Source organism: Dioszegia hungarica (assembly GCF_025882075.1).
Source record: "Dioszegia hungarica strain PDD-24b-2 chromosome Unknown MKK02contig_6, whole genome shotgun sequence".
Classification (NCBI taxonomy): Eukaryota; Fungi; Basidiomycota; class Tremellomycetes; order Tremellales; family Bulleribasidiaceae; genus Dioszegia; species Dioszegia hungarica.
In genome coordinates this window covers 1,779,589-1,792,580 of record NW_026515768.1, presented here as the reverse complement: position 1 = coordinate 1,792,580, position 12,992 = coordinate 1,779,589, and the positions used below count along the sequence as shown (strand labels likewise).

Sequence of the window (12,992 nt, the reverse complement as noted above, 5' to 3'; positions counted from 1 at the left end):
TCTAGTACAGAGTGAGTGGCGATGCACCATGATTGGTGCTTAGTGAGCATGACGCCTGTTCATCAGCCTGAGTCGCCGGCGCCAGTCTGCGCCGGTATGAGTACGATTGTCCGCTTGGACTTGCAAGGTGCCGGCCGACTTTGACTGCATGTCGCAACGCGATCTAGATTAGTCCTACTCAAACTTGCTAACCAGTGCCCTGTTCTTCTTGAGCCCAATCAAACGCTGCACCGCCTCATCAAGCTTGATCGTCTCTTCACGCCCTTGCACCTCGTCGTCCCGGTTCCGCATATTGACAGAGAGCGTCTCAGCCTCGACCTCTCCCACAACTGCATGATCAGCACATGTCCATCCCTTACTATCCCGCCCTACCCCTCTGCCCCTCCATGCCCGCGTGTCCTCTCCACGTCGACAGCTAGCGAAAACATCCACTCACCCATGACAAAGTTCCACTGCGCGACCTGCGCATTCCGAATCTTCTTGTTCAACGTGTTATCCGAAACATCCACCTCGGCAAAGATACCCGCGTCCTTCATCTTTTGAGCGACTTCGGCGGCGTAGGCCTTGAAGGGCGCAGCGACGGGGATGACGACGACTTGACGAGGGGAGAGCCAGAATGGCCTAGAAGAGTCAGCTCTGTCCTTCCTTCTCCCTGCTTCTCCCACTTTCCCCCTTCCCTACAGACGTGGGTGAAGACTCACCATTTCCCACCAAACGACTCAATGATGATCGCCATGAACCGCTCAATAGACCCCAAGATGGCTCGGTGGATCATGACGGGTCTCTTGAAGTCTTGGGACAACTCTCCAGGTGCTGCAGGGGCAGCAGCATCGGCTGATTTAGGAGCGGCGTCGGCTGACTTGGGAGGGGCGGGAGCGCGGTATTTCAGGTTGAAGCGCTCGGGGAGGTTGAAGTCGAGCTATGGGGTCAGCTAATGTCCCATTCCCCGCGGTCCGTAGCTGGACTCACTTGGATGGTACCGCATTGCCACGGTCTCTTGAGCGCATCGACCAATTGGAAGTCGAGCTACCCGTCAGCTCTTGCTCTTGTCTGCCAGCCTGCCCGTCCGTAACTCGGCACAGCTCACTTTAGGCCCGTAGAACGCCGCATCCTCCTCATTGACATGCCAAGCCCCCGGCATCTTCTCCTCCAATACCGACCTGAGCGTCGCTTCCGCATCGTCCCAGACCTTGAGGTCCCCCATCCACTTCTTGGGGTTCCGCGTCGACAGGCCGACCTTGTACGTGAACCCGAAAGGCTTGTAGATGGCCTCGAGGAATTCGAACGCGCCTCGGATCTCAGCGGCGATCTGGTCTTGCGTGCAGAAGATGTGCGCTGTATGCGTCAACTCTCATCCCTCTAGGCTTCTTCCTACCGAGGGGCAAGTCGAACTCACCATCGTCCTGTACGAACCTCCTCACGCGCGTCAAACCACTCAACGCCCCGCTCGCCTCGTTCCGATGCAACACCCCAAACTCGGCAAATCGAAGCGGTAATTCTCGGTAGGACCTCTCGCGGGTGTCGAAGAGCACGCAGTGGCCCGGACAGTTCATCGGCTTGAGACCAAACATGTCTTCGTCGACTTTGAGCTGGAACATGTCTTCAGAGTAGTGCTGCCAGTGTCCGGATTTCTTCCAGAGCTCGGCGTTGAACATGTTGGGCGTGCCGACTGACTCGTCAGCTGTGGTCTCCGATTCCGGTCACGACAAAGCTCACCCTCCTCGAAGCCACGCTTCCAGTATTCTTCCTGAAACGATCAGCTCTTCGTGTCCGCAGGCGCGGCAGCCAACTCCAGCTGACATACCCTGATAAACGCCTGAAGCGTATTATATATCCTCGTCCCCATAGGCAACATGAACGCGCTCCCGGGCGACAGTTCACTAAACGTGAACAATTCCTGCTCCCGCCCGATCTTGCGATGATCCCGCTTCGCAGCCTCCTCCATCTGCTTCTTGTACTCTGTCATCTGCTTGGAATCGGGGAAGGCGATACCGTAGATCCGCTGGAAGGCATCCTCGGTGGCCAGGCCTTTGAAGTAGGAGGAGGAGTTCTGAGCGTCAGCCGGAACTAGCAGCAGGCATATAGGAGAAGAAGCGGATCATTAGGGAAGGGCTTACTTTCGTGACGGCCATAGACTTGATACGGCCGGTATGGGGGACGTGTGGACCAAGACAAAGATCGATGAGGGGTCCGCACCGGTACACCGTGGATGAGGTCCCGTCGGGCACTTTGTCGTTGATGTAATGTTGCTTGTACTTGTTGTACTGATAGGTCAGCTTCCTGCACTATGTAGCATTCCAGCAAGCTCACCTTGAACATCTCCAGCAGAACCTCCTTGGGCAACTCCAACCTCTCAAACGGTTGCTTCTCCTTGACCGCCATCTTTGCGACATCCTCAATCCCCTTCCAGTCATCCTGGCTCAACGTCCTTCCGCCCGCATGGAAATCGTAAAAGAACCCTCCCTCCGCAATAGGCGGCCCATACCCCAAACAACAATTCTCAAACCGCCGCTCGCACGCCTCGCCCATGACGTGTGCGGCAGAGTGCCAGAACACCTGGCGCGCCTCGTAGTTGTTCTCGGGGGAGTCAAAGTCGAGGAGTGCGAGAGAGCACGAAGCCTCGAGTGGGCGGTGCAGATCCCATAGCTCCTGGTTGTTGACTTTGGCGATGATAACTTTTTCGGCGAGCGAGACGGCGATAGACTTGGCGAGCTGGAGAGGGGTCGTCTCCCAGGATGTACCCTCGAGTTGCTTGCCGTCAGGAAGGGTGATGGTAATTGGCTCGCGGGGTTGGTCTGGGCGTCAGCCAATTTGTGCGCCCAGCAGACTTCAAGGGAGGAGGGAGCTCACCAGCGATGTGCTGCTTGTATTTGGCCATGTACTCGTCGAAGATCTTGATCCGATCTTCGAAGAACTGGGGAGGAGGCGTGACCTCCAAAGGCCCTGACGAGCCCCCACCGCCGCTCTTCTTCTCCTTCTTCTCCTTGGGTTGACCCTTCTGCTGTTGCTGCTGGGGCTTGCCCTTTGGCTGCTCACCGTCTGGAGCAGCGGCAACAGGCGGAGGGGGAGCCGTATCGTGAGGCGCCGTCACATCCGGCATGGGCCCGCTGGGCTGAGAAGGTGCCGCTGGCTCAGCCGTCGAGCCGACGGGGTGAAGGGAGGTGGACATGGTTCTGATGCGGTAGTTGAGGAATGCAGATGGTTCTTGGGCGAGGATGCGTGTGCTTTGATGGGTGATTCGAGTAGGAAGTGATCGTCTAGCTGCCTGTACTAGGTGTCTACCCAGCATATAAATCCTGTCGCTATGAATGATGGACCAACTTCCGAGTCAGAAGAGAGCATCCTTTGGCGTAACGGACCTCGGACTTTTGGTTCGGTCACAGCGAGCCTAACTGCGGGGAATGGGTAATTAGGCTCCTGGACTCAGGCAGGCTTAATAGGCGTGCCGCCGCAGGGGGATCTTCGGTCCAGCCAGACCAAAGCCAGACCGCCTCCAAGCTGTACCATCTTGCTATCAGCCCCTATCTCCCACCTTCACCTACACCTTGAAGCAGCTCGTCAACATGGCAGAAGCTACAGAGCCACAAGGCCGGATGGTAGCTATTGTCGGAGCTGCGTACGTCCCCGTCCTTCCAACTTCCCCTGCGCCGAGCTCCTTCGCTCGAAATCCGGAGCAGAGCTAACCCAAGCAGAGGTGTCCAGACAGAGATCGACCTCGATACCCTCGGAGACGAAGATATCGCCGAGGTCATTCCCGAGCTGCTCGCCGACTACTCGGCGGAATGTAAAGACTGGACGTTGTTCGCGGGGGAGCACTGGAAGTGCAAGCGGTGGGACAGGGCCGAGGAGCTGCTGGTCAAGGCTATACAACGTGAGCTCTTTGATGCTCGACTCATAGAAGGAGCAGAAGCTGACGGAGGGTAGAGTTCGCTGGTGGATTGGGCAGACCACCAGACTTCCTCGCGCTCGTCAGGCTACACTCTATGCTCGCTCACTTCCACCTCGCTCGTGCTAGGTCTGCACCGAGAGCTATCCTGCCTCATGCTAGTGAGCTCATACTGACGGATCCATGTACGGCTCCGGATCTAAACTGACACGATAGAGTACGACAAGCTCAAGCCGCAACATCTGAAAGACTTTCACTATACCGAAGCCGCCGCGAACCTCAACAAGGCGGACCAAGCACACCAGTCGTCAGGCGGATCAGCAGATGATGAGCCATCACCACTAGCTCTGGGGAAGAGTAAGCTCCTACCTCCATGCTGACTTGATCAGGAAGCTCACATAGTAGTCATCCTCCACCTAGCCCGCGGAAACCCCACCCTCGCCCAACCCCTCGTCACCCGCCAACTCCAAAAACAGCCTTCCAACCTGATCGCTCTCCTCGCCCAAGCCCGCCTCATGTTTGCTCGACGCATGCACGACAAGGCTCTAGAGATATATCAGCGACTGCTCGCTGTGGCGCCAGAGATGAGCCCGGATCCGCGCATTGGCCTTGGGCTGAGTCTGTGGATGCTGGGAGATAAAGGCCGGGCGAGGCTGGCTTGGAATAGGGCTCTGAAGCGGGTACGTCTGCCTGTTGGCGAGAGTCCGAAGACGATGAAAGCGGGGAAGGAGCTGACCACCAGGACCCCGGCTCTTGGCCATCTCTCCTCCTCCTTGGTCTCGCCGACTTCAATACCGCCCGCGACCCCCTCGTCCCCCAATCCGAACGCCTAACCTCCGAGGCTTCCGGCGTATCCTTCGTTCAACAGGCCTTCAAGCTCAACAATCAAGCGACAGCCTCCGCCCTCGCCCTCGCGTCCATCGCGGGCAGTTCGGGCCGGCTCGAGCAAGCGTCCAAACTCGCCGAAAGGGCCATCCAGTACTCGGATAATAAGCGGCATACGGTGCTATCCAATGCGGAGCGGGGCAGGCTGGGGTTTGTTGCCGGGGACGTGGCGGATGCGGGGCCGTTTATTGCTGCGGCGAAGAGCGAGGATGCGGGTGGGGTCAACTTTTTGGCCGAGTTGACTTTGGGCCAGATTGCTATCAAGAATGGTGAGTCAGCTAGCAGGTGCCGAAAAACGGTAGACAGGAGCTGATACTTCCAGGAAACCTTCGAGAAGCTCTCAACTTTATCGAACAGACTGCGAAACGTCTGAACGGCGCCGGTCCCCTCGAATACACCGTCCTGCACGCCTGTCTCCTCAACTACCCTCATCCCGGAATGACACCGGACGAACTGTGCGGGAACCGCGCTACCGCCCGGCGAATGCTTACCGAGCTGCATAAGCAAGTCTCCTCGGCATCGTCCGAATCGGACTGGGCGAAACTCCGGGGCGTGGGTACCGACGTCGATATCTTTCTGGATCTGGCCAAGATGTGGCAGGACGAGAGCATCGACGTTGCTGTGGGCGCGTACCAGACGGCCGTTTCCGTCGGGGTGGACCATGAGGGGGACAAGGATGGGAAGGTGGATATGAAGGCGGTCAAGATTGGGAGTAACCTGGGGGCGCTGTATGCGCTCCAGGGGAATTTGGAGGGTGCGGAGGCGAGGTATCAGGAGGCATTGCAGAAGATTGCGGGGGAGAGCGGGGGGGAGGCAGAGATGATGCGGACGGTATTGGCGTTCAATCTGGGACGGGCGTATGAGGAGGAAGGGGAGGTGGTTAAGGCTAGTCAGTGGTATAAGGATGTTTTGCGCCAACATCCAGAGCACATGGAGTGTGAGTCGGCGAATTTCTGCATGATAAGGATGATCATGAGCTGATATTCCGCAGCTAAAGTCCGGCTCGCCGCTATCGCCGCCTCGCAAGGCCGGAACGTGGACGCCCATAACCTCCTGAAAGAATGCCTCCGCTCGGACGAAGCTTCCCTCCCTCTCCGATCCGCCTACACCCATTTCCTCATCTCCATCGGATCCCACAAGGAAGCTCTGGCATTCACGTCCCAAACGCTAAAATTCGAGCGTGCCGACGTCTACACCTTTTGCGCACTCGGCTGGATTCACTATACCGTCGCGCGCGAAGCCAAGTCGTCTGCCGAGCTGGCGGATCGGTCCAAGCAGTACCTGCGCTCTGCGGAGGCGTACGAGCGCGCCCTGGTGCTCGACCCAAAATGCGCGATGGCGGCGCAGGGGCTCGCGATTGCGCTGGCGGAGGATACGTTGGCGTTGAAGGGGACGGCGCCGCCTGTGGGGTCGGCGGAGGATCTCAAGTTAAAGATGAGGCTGGCGGGGCAGGCGCTGGGCGTGTTGGGGAGGATCAATGATAGTGTGCCGGATGGGAGCACGAGCGTTAATATGGGGCATTGTTATTTCGTCAGAGGGGAGGAAGAGAAGGCGATCCAGGCGGTAAGTTCTTTGGTCACTACGGTCATGTGTGAGGGTCTTCAGCTGACGGATCCAGTACGAAGCTGCCGAGACGAGGTTTAAGGGCAGAAACGTCCCAAATCTCTTGTACCTCTCGCGGACATGGTATGCATCCGCAAACCGCGACTCCAACTACTCGGCCATGGGTAAGGCCTTGTCGTACGCTCAAAAGGTAAGCTGTGTGGTGCAAAGATGTAGACATCGAGCAGGTAGCTGACATCCAGGCACTTCATATACAACCTAGCGACCGCGCAATCCTCTACAACATCGCCATGATTCAGCAAAAATCAGTCGAGATGCTGCTCTCGCTCCACCCGAGCAAGCGGACACTGGAGGAATTGCAGACTGCCATGTTGCACGCTCAACAGGCTGGCAAGTAGGTCACATCAATCGCTTCCCCTCCTGGCGGCTTCCTTCTGGTGCTGTGGGACCACGCTGACATAGCAGTACGTTCCGCGCACTGGCGAGCGATACGACCAGTGCCCTGCCATACGACAAGGAGCTTGCCAACCAGCGTGCGAGCTACGGAGATGGTGTGTTGCGCAAAGCGCCGGAACAGATTGCTCGACAGGAAGCATACGAGTCCGAGGCTGCTGCGCGGGTCGAGGAGGTCCGGAAAGTGCGCGCTGAGGAACAGGCCAAGATCCAAGCCGCCGAGGTACGCTAGTCTCCCCCTCAGTTTCGCACGGGTATAGCTTACAAGGCAGGATGTTCGCCGAGCGCAACTCGAAGAACAAGCCGCGATCCTCGCCGAGCGCCGTCGGGTGCAACAAGAAGAAGCGCGCGCATGGGCCGAAGAGGTCGCTGCGCGGCAAGCGGACGAAGTGGCCGGGAAAGCCTCGAGGGCGGATAAGGCTGCGGATCGGAAGCGGCGCAAAGAGGCCGGGGAGGATGTGGATGAGGACAAGCCGCGAAGAAAGAGGGGGACAGGAAGCAAAAAGGGGAGGAAGGGGAGGGGGAAGAGTGAGGTGGATAGTAGTGATGAAGAGTCGGGTAGGAGTCGGAGTGGGACTGCAGGGGCTGGCGCTGGGGCGGAGGAAGATGGGGTGGATCCGGAGGTTAGGAGACGGAATCGGTTGGAGAAGATCAAGGCGGATAGGAAGAAGGTGAGTCTGTTTTCTTCAGATGAGGAGGGAGGGGTAAGGAGGCTGATATGACAGAAACAGAAGAAGAGGGAAGATCCGGATGAGGGTGGAGGTAGATCCAAGCGGGCGCAGGATTCTAATAAATTGTGAGTATCCAAATCCTCGCGGACGTGGCTCTAAGCGGTCCCAGCTGATACGTCCCAGCAAGTCCAAAGCGTTCATTGAAGACTCGGACGAAGAGATGGGCGATGATGACGATGAGGACGCGCGAGAGGTGTCTGCGCCTGCGCTTACTGATGAAGCCGGGGATGGCGACGATGACGGCGGGGACGGGGAGCAAGAGCAAGAGAGGGTGCAGAGTCCAAGTCGGTCAGCTACGCCCGCGACACCTGCGACGCCTGCGATACCGACCGAGGCGGACGTGGCGCAGGGATCAGGGGCAGATGGGGGCGCGGGGGTGTTGAGGCAGGCGGAGGATGGGGGGATGGAGGTTGATGAGTAGATTAGGGTAGAGGTAGTAGGTCTGATGTGATAGCTTGTGTTGAGCCGAGCTGGGCGTACGGTGTGGCGTCGGTGATGATCAGGAGCATGCCTTAGCAGCCTCATGAGCGCCGTCAGCACCACCCGTCGCCAGCTCTGGCCGCAGGTCGGCGAAAGGAGGTAACATAGAGCAGCGCTGTCCAGGAATCCAAACTGCAGAGTCAAGCCTATGAGCAGGACGATGGCGAGTGGAGGCTTCGACGAGAGCGCCCGTGCTGAAGACCACAAGTCCAGACTGCGACAAAGCTGTAGGAGACGGATTCATCTCAACAAGGAGCTAGCGAAGACGAAGTAACAAAGATTGCCCGAAGGCACTACGAAAGAAGAGAACTACACTACTGCCCCTCACCTCACCGCTCACATCGCAAGAACCACAGCGTGAGCCGCTTACTTGGAGGACGAGAACTTGGTGACCGCCTTGGTACCCTCAGAGATGGCGTGCTTGGAGAGCTCTCCGCTGGTAGGGTTAGCTGAAGTCCAGACAGAGGATAAGAGAAGAGAGCAAAGAAGGAGGCAAGACTCACGGAAGGATGAGCCGGACCGAGGTCTGGATCTCACGCGACGAGATGGTAGAGCGGTGGTTGTACGACGCGAGCTTGGAAGCCTCGGAAGCGATCCGCTCGAAAATGTCCGAGACGAAGGAGTTGAGGATGGCCATGGCCTTGTTGCTGAGAAGTCAGCAAAGCCAAAATGAGATGAGGAGAAGAGAAGACTCACGAGATACCAGTGTCGGGGTGGACCTGCTTGAGGACCTTGTAGATGTAAGACGAGTAAGACTCGACCCTCTTCTTGGAGCGCTTCTTTGCGCCACCCTCAGCCTTGGCAGACGAGGTCTTCGCAGCCTGATCGTCAGCAAAAGGTCAGGCGAGAAGACAGGAGAGAACTGACCTTGGCGGGAGCCTTGGAGGCGGCGGCGGGGGCCTTGGAGGCCTGGGAAGCGGGAGCCTTGGAGGCGGTCTGAGCTTTGGGCGCCATTGTGAGTGGAGTGGTTGGTTGTTGGGTGGGGTAAGGGTGGTAGAGTTGTTGAGACAGAAGACTGTTGAGTGGATGAAGTGGTTGATGGGAAGAAATTGGGAGAAGGTGGGGATAGCTCTAGTACTTAAAGGGCTGGACGGTGTTGACTGCTGGCGCGTAGAGTGGACAGGGGTAAACACTGGACCGACGTGACTGGCAGGGTAAAGGTGTAGACGATGGGAAGGGTGGAGGGGGAAAGGCAAGGAGGCCGAGACGCGTGTATGCGAAATGGTCACTTCATCTTCCACGTCATCACTTTTGGGTGGCAAGACCTGAATTTCGCATACACGTGTATGCGAAAACACGACGCGTCGCCTTCGTATCTTCCACGTCATCACTTTATTTCACCGGGGCCTATGCTTTCGAGTACACCCTCACCACCTTGCAGCACCACGCATACACCTCTCGACGCGCAAACAACCCTTGGGCCCTGCAGACTAGACTGCCCTGGACCTTCGCGTCAACAATTCCTATACATATAAGCCCCAGCTCAGTCCACTTGTCCCCCTTCCTCATCCACTTCAACTTCAACAACTTCATCACTCACCAACACACTTCAGCTTTACGCACCCCACCCCCCCAACCCAAACCAACTCAGCAACAATGTCTTCCGGTGGCAAGTCAGGCGGCAAGTCCGGTTCTGAGTCCAAGTCTTCCTCCAGGTCCTCCAAGGCCGGTCTTCAGTGTGAGTTGTCTCCTCTTCTTTGGCTCTCTATCTGCCCTTGGACTCCAGCTGATCCTCAGTCCCCGTCGGTCGTATCCACCGTCTCCTCAAGAAGGGCAACTACGCCCAGCGTATCGGTTCCGGTGCCCCCGTCTACCTCGCTGCCGTCCTTGAGTGTGAGTCTTCCCTTTGCCTCTCGTCTATTGCCTTTGACCTCGGCTGATCCTCAGACCTCGCTGCCGAGATCCTCGAGCTCGCCGGTAACGCTGCCCGTGACAACAAGAAGTCGCGTATCGTACCCCGTCACCTCCAGCTCGCCGTCCGCAACGACGAAGAGCTCAACAAGCTCCTCGGCTCGGTCGTCATCTCCCAGGGTGGTGTCCTCCCCAACATCCTTTCCGAGCTCCTCCCCGCCAAGGTCAGTCCTCCCCTCTTGCCTCTTTGTTTCGTTGGACTTCAGCTGACTTCCTCAGACCGCCAAGAAGGGTGGTGCCAAGGCTTCCCAGGAGGTTTAATCGCTCGACTAGCAGTAGAGGGGTGGTGCTCTGGCCTCTTCTCGTCTCTTGTCGTGGCTCCCTTTCATAGTTTACATCTTTGGTTCAACTTCGCTTTCGCTCTCTTTGTTTTATTGTAGTGCGGCTCTCATGCACTCGTGACCTGAACCTCTTCTCCTTCCTTGCACTTGGTCTTCTGACTTCTTCTCTTCTCTCGCATTTGGTCTTCTCGCTTCTTCATCACTATCCACTTGCATGCCCCAACTCACCGGTCACCTCGCCTACACTTCAGCTGAGATCGACTTGACTGCAGCTGACCAACCCAGGACTGTGAGTTGACGTCTGCTTGTCTGACTTGTTGCTCGCGTTCTAGCGCTCATGCGGGATGGCTGACACTGGCGGAGCTTGCTAACTCTGCCTCTCTCTAGCTCGCTTCGCACTGCTGCTCGCCTCGCTTCGCTGTACGTCTGCGCATACGAAGCCGCCACATCACGCAGGTGTCGACGAAGAATGCAACTCGGCTCAATGTGACTGCCACCGCCTTGGATTCCCAGTCGCTCAGGTAAGTGAAGACGCTCAGACTACCCTAATCTTCACCACTCTATCTCGTCTCTCGATTCACTACTGATCAGCCGCCTCACCTCTCTCCCAGGTCATGCATGTATCATACTGATCGTTGCGCTGCGCAGATCACGATGCATGGCTGAGACTGATGCATTTTGGAGCGGGCTTCTAGGTCGGTGTGATGGACCAGCTAGAAGAGGGGGAGAGAAGCAAGACCGCTCACTTTGCTCTCCTGTTTCGGTCTCGTACTGTTCCTTCGTGGGCTCTCGGGCCGTCCGCTCAGAGTGCGGACTGTAGAGTAAGGTGAGCGAGTCATCAACCAGCGGGGCTGGACTGACCGGTCCCCACCTGAGCTTGCTGACTCGTCAGATAGGTGGCTGAGTGTCTCAGTGGCTATAAGGTGATGTATACCTTACTACCCACTTACCCAGTCATGGCTCCCAGCCAGCACTCCAAACCTATGGCTCCTGTCACCACCTCATCGCGGATGCATGCGGTACTGGTGACTCAGCTGGAACAAGCTTCCGTCACGACTCTGCTCGCACCCCGCTTGCCATCCAATTTTGCTTCTGCTCTGCTGGATGGCTGCGAACTGATATGATGATGCTCTGTCCTGCATGGCAATGCCTCTCGATATGATTGAGCGGAGTTGACGCCACTACCACAGCTCAATAGATCTGTGGCCTTAGTCTCGCTACTCATACCCCGCCACAATTCAGACCGGCTGACTGCGCTAAAGGATCTGGGTGGGACTAGTCTTGAGTGACCTTTTGATAGGTTGACGATTTTTGAGAACCCTGCCGAGGCTAACGTATGCTAGTGATGCCGGAGTACACACTCTGACTGCCTCACCCGGTTCCTCACCAGGCCACTATCGCCGTGGTCTCGCCATTGCCCGCCACTCCCGCCTCGCCACCCACCACTCGACGCTAACCTCGACCTCATCTTGAAGCCGCGCAGGCTCGCTCGTCTGTGCATTGCTGATGCCCTGACTCTCATATCAGCTGACATGTTATCAGAAGGGCTGCAGGAAAGCCACAGTTTAGTACCGAGCAGGCGATGCTGCAATCGCATACCCGGTCATGCTCATCAGGAAGCCTCTCGGGAAGTGCTGCTACAAAGCTTGGCATCGGGGCGGGGCGACAGGGTACTCACCTGAGACCCCCAAAAAGGCTCAGACTGGGCTCTCGTGGTCTCGCTCGGTCCGCAAGGCTGGAGCTCCATTCACGATAAGCACAGCATGAGATCTGTTACTTTCCCTCATCCTGTCCCCTTCGGTCTCTCGCTCGAACGCGTATGATGGTCAGCGATCCTTTGTCCTCTACTCCCCCGTGTGGAGCAGCTGATTGCGATGGACTAATGAGGGCGTCCGATGGCGACATCACTCGATGGCGTGCTGGGGAGCTCCCTTCACCTTGGCTTCCTTCAAACAATCAGGTGGGGTCTCGCGAGCGGCCTGCTCATAATCTAAAAGGGCGGTCCCCGCCCCGTTGTGGCCCTTTCTACATTGTCTTTGCCTCACCGTCCACCACTTCATCAGCGCTTACAAAGCCGCCACATCACAAACAAGCCTTCATTCGCCCTTTTGTGAGTGTTTTTAGCTGTGACTTTGTCTCCAGAATCGACTGATCGTTTGTAGACAGCCGCGATGCCTCACTAGGATCAGCCTGGGGAGGGCGAGGAGACGGAAGCAATCAACAGCAGGTTCGGAACCTTGATCCTGACCTCCAAGAACTTCAAGACGCAGCTCACGGTCGAACACAATGGTACGCAAATTCCCCTTTTTGACACCCGACCGGACAGTGAATTGTTCGTGTCTCCCGATGGCGACCTTGTTACACTGGACGGGAACAATCTGGGAGAGGACATGGTGGAGAAAGCGAAGACGCGTCACGATGCTGGACGAGAAGGGGCGCCGTACTCGGTCGACGAGGATGACACTGTTATTGAGGCCGACTGATCGCACTGTCGCTCGGTCTCGTTCTGCGTCTCAGAGTGCGGTTGTGGCTGTCGGTGTCGGGTGGTGTTTCAGCCTTTTTGCGAGAGAGAGTCAGAGAGAGATATGACACTTGTCCAAACTATACATACAGACGATTACATGCAGATCTTTTTACCACGAATACATATCACACATACAGCGGCCATGTTGAATCAAGTATCAAGCTCTCAGATTGTCAGCCTTTGCGTGCAACGCCGTCGATAAGCACTGTATGCTCCAGGAGGGATCACGTCGTGTGGCGAGCGGTCCAATCAGAGTTACTTTCTTTCCATCATGATCA

General features: G+C 57.1%; 4 protein-coding genes across 4 annotated transcripts; 2 read left to right on the top strand and 2 right to left on the bottom strand.

The window, feature by feature from the left end:
• Window positions 1-174: 174 nt before the first annotated feature.
• MKK02DRAFT_22870 (threonine-tRNA ligase) lies at window positions 175-3,289 on the bottom strand (the record flags this gene model as incomplete). Its single annotated transcript, XM_053086637.1, has 12 exons — window positions 175-329; window positions 437-621; window positions 702-919; window positions 970-1,026; window positions 1,088-1,335; window positions 1,397-1,669; window positions 1,717-1,747; window positions 1,805-2,050; window positions 2,118-2,264; window positions 2,311-2,795; window positions 2,851-3,007; window positions 3,092-3,289. 12 exons carry the CDS (start codon window positions 3,287-3,289, stop codon window positions 175-177), a joined length of 2,400 nt encoding a protein of 799 aa, XP_052948250.1.
• A 274-nt stretch (window positions 3,290-3,563) lies between these two features.
• On the top strand, window positions 3,564-7,939 carry MKK02DRAFT_42865 (Pol II transcription elongation factor; the record flags this gene model as incomplete). The annotated part of the gene is made up of 14 exons (XM_053092187.1): window positions 3,564-3,616; window positions 3,693-3,871; window positions 3,925-4,047; window positions 4,103-4,243; window positions 4,292-4,566; window positions 4,629-5,040; window positions 5,094-5,708; window positions 5,763-6,334; window positions 6,390-6,524; window positions 6,577-6,728; window positions 6,800-7,010; window positions 7,060-7,458; window positions 7,513-7,583; window positions 7,642-7,939. The coding sequence occupies 14 exons, from the start codon at window positions 3,564-3,566 to the stop codon at window positions 7,937-7,939; spliced, it is 3,636 nt and encodes a 1,211-aa protein (XP_052948249.1).
• A 425-nt stretch (window positions 7,940-8,364) lies between these two features.
• MKK02DRAFT_22583 (histone-fold-containing protein) lies at window positions 8,365-8,952 on the bottom strand (the record flags this gene model as incomplete). Its single annotated transcript, XM_053086591.1, has 4 exons — window positions 8,365-8,434; window positions 8,502-8,645; window positions 8,695-8,819; window positions 8,866-8,952. The coding sequence occupies 4 exons, from the start codon at window positions 8,950-8,952 to the stop codon at window positions 8,365-8,367; spliced, it is 426 nt and encodes a 141-aa protein (XP_052948248.1).
• Window positions 8,953-9,594: 642 nt separating this feature from the next.
• MKK02DRAFT_42863 (histone H2A-1) lies at window positions 9,595-10,170 on the top strand (the record flags this gene model as incomplete). The annotated part of the gene is made up of 4 exons (XM_053092186.1): window positions 9,595-9,676; window positions 9,736-9,831; window positions 9,886-10,073; window positions 10,129-10,170. The coding sequence occupies 4 exons, from the start codon at window positions 9,595-9,597 to the stop codon at window positions 10,168-10,170; spliced, it is 408 nt and encodes a 135-aa protein (XP_052948247.1).
• Window positions 10,171-12,992: the final 2,822 nt, after the last annotated feature.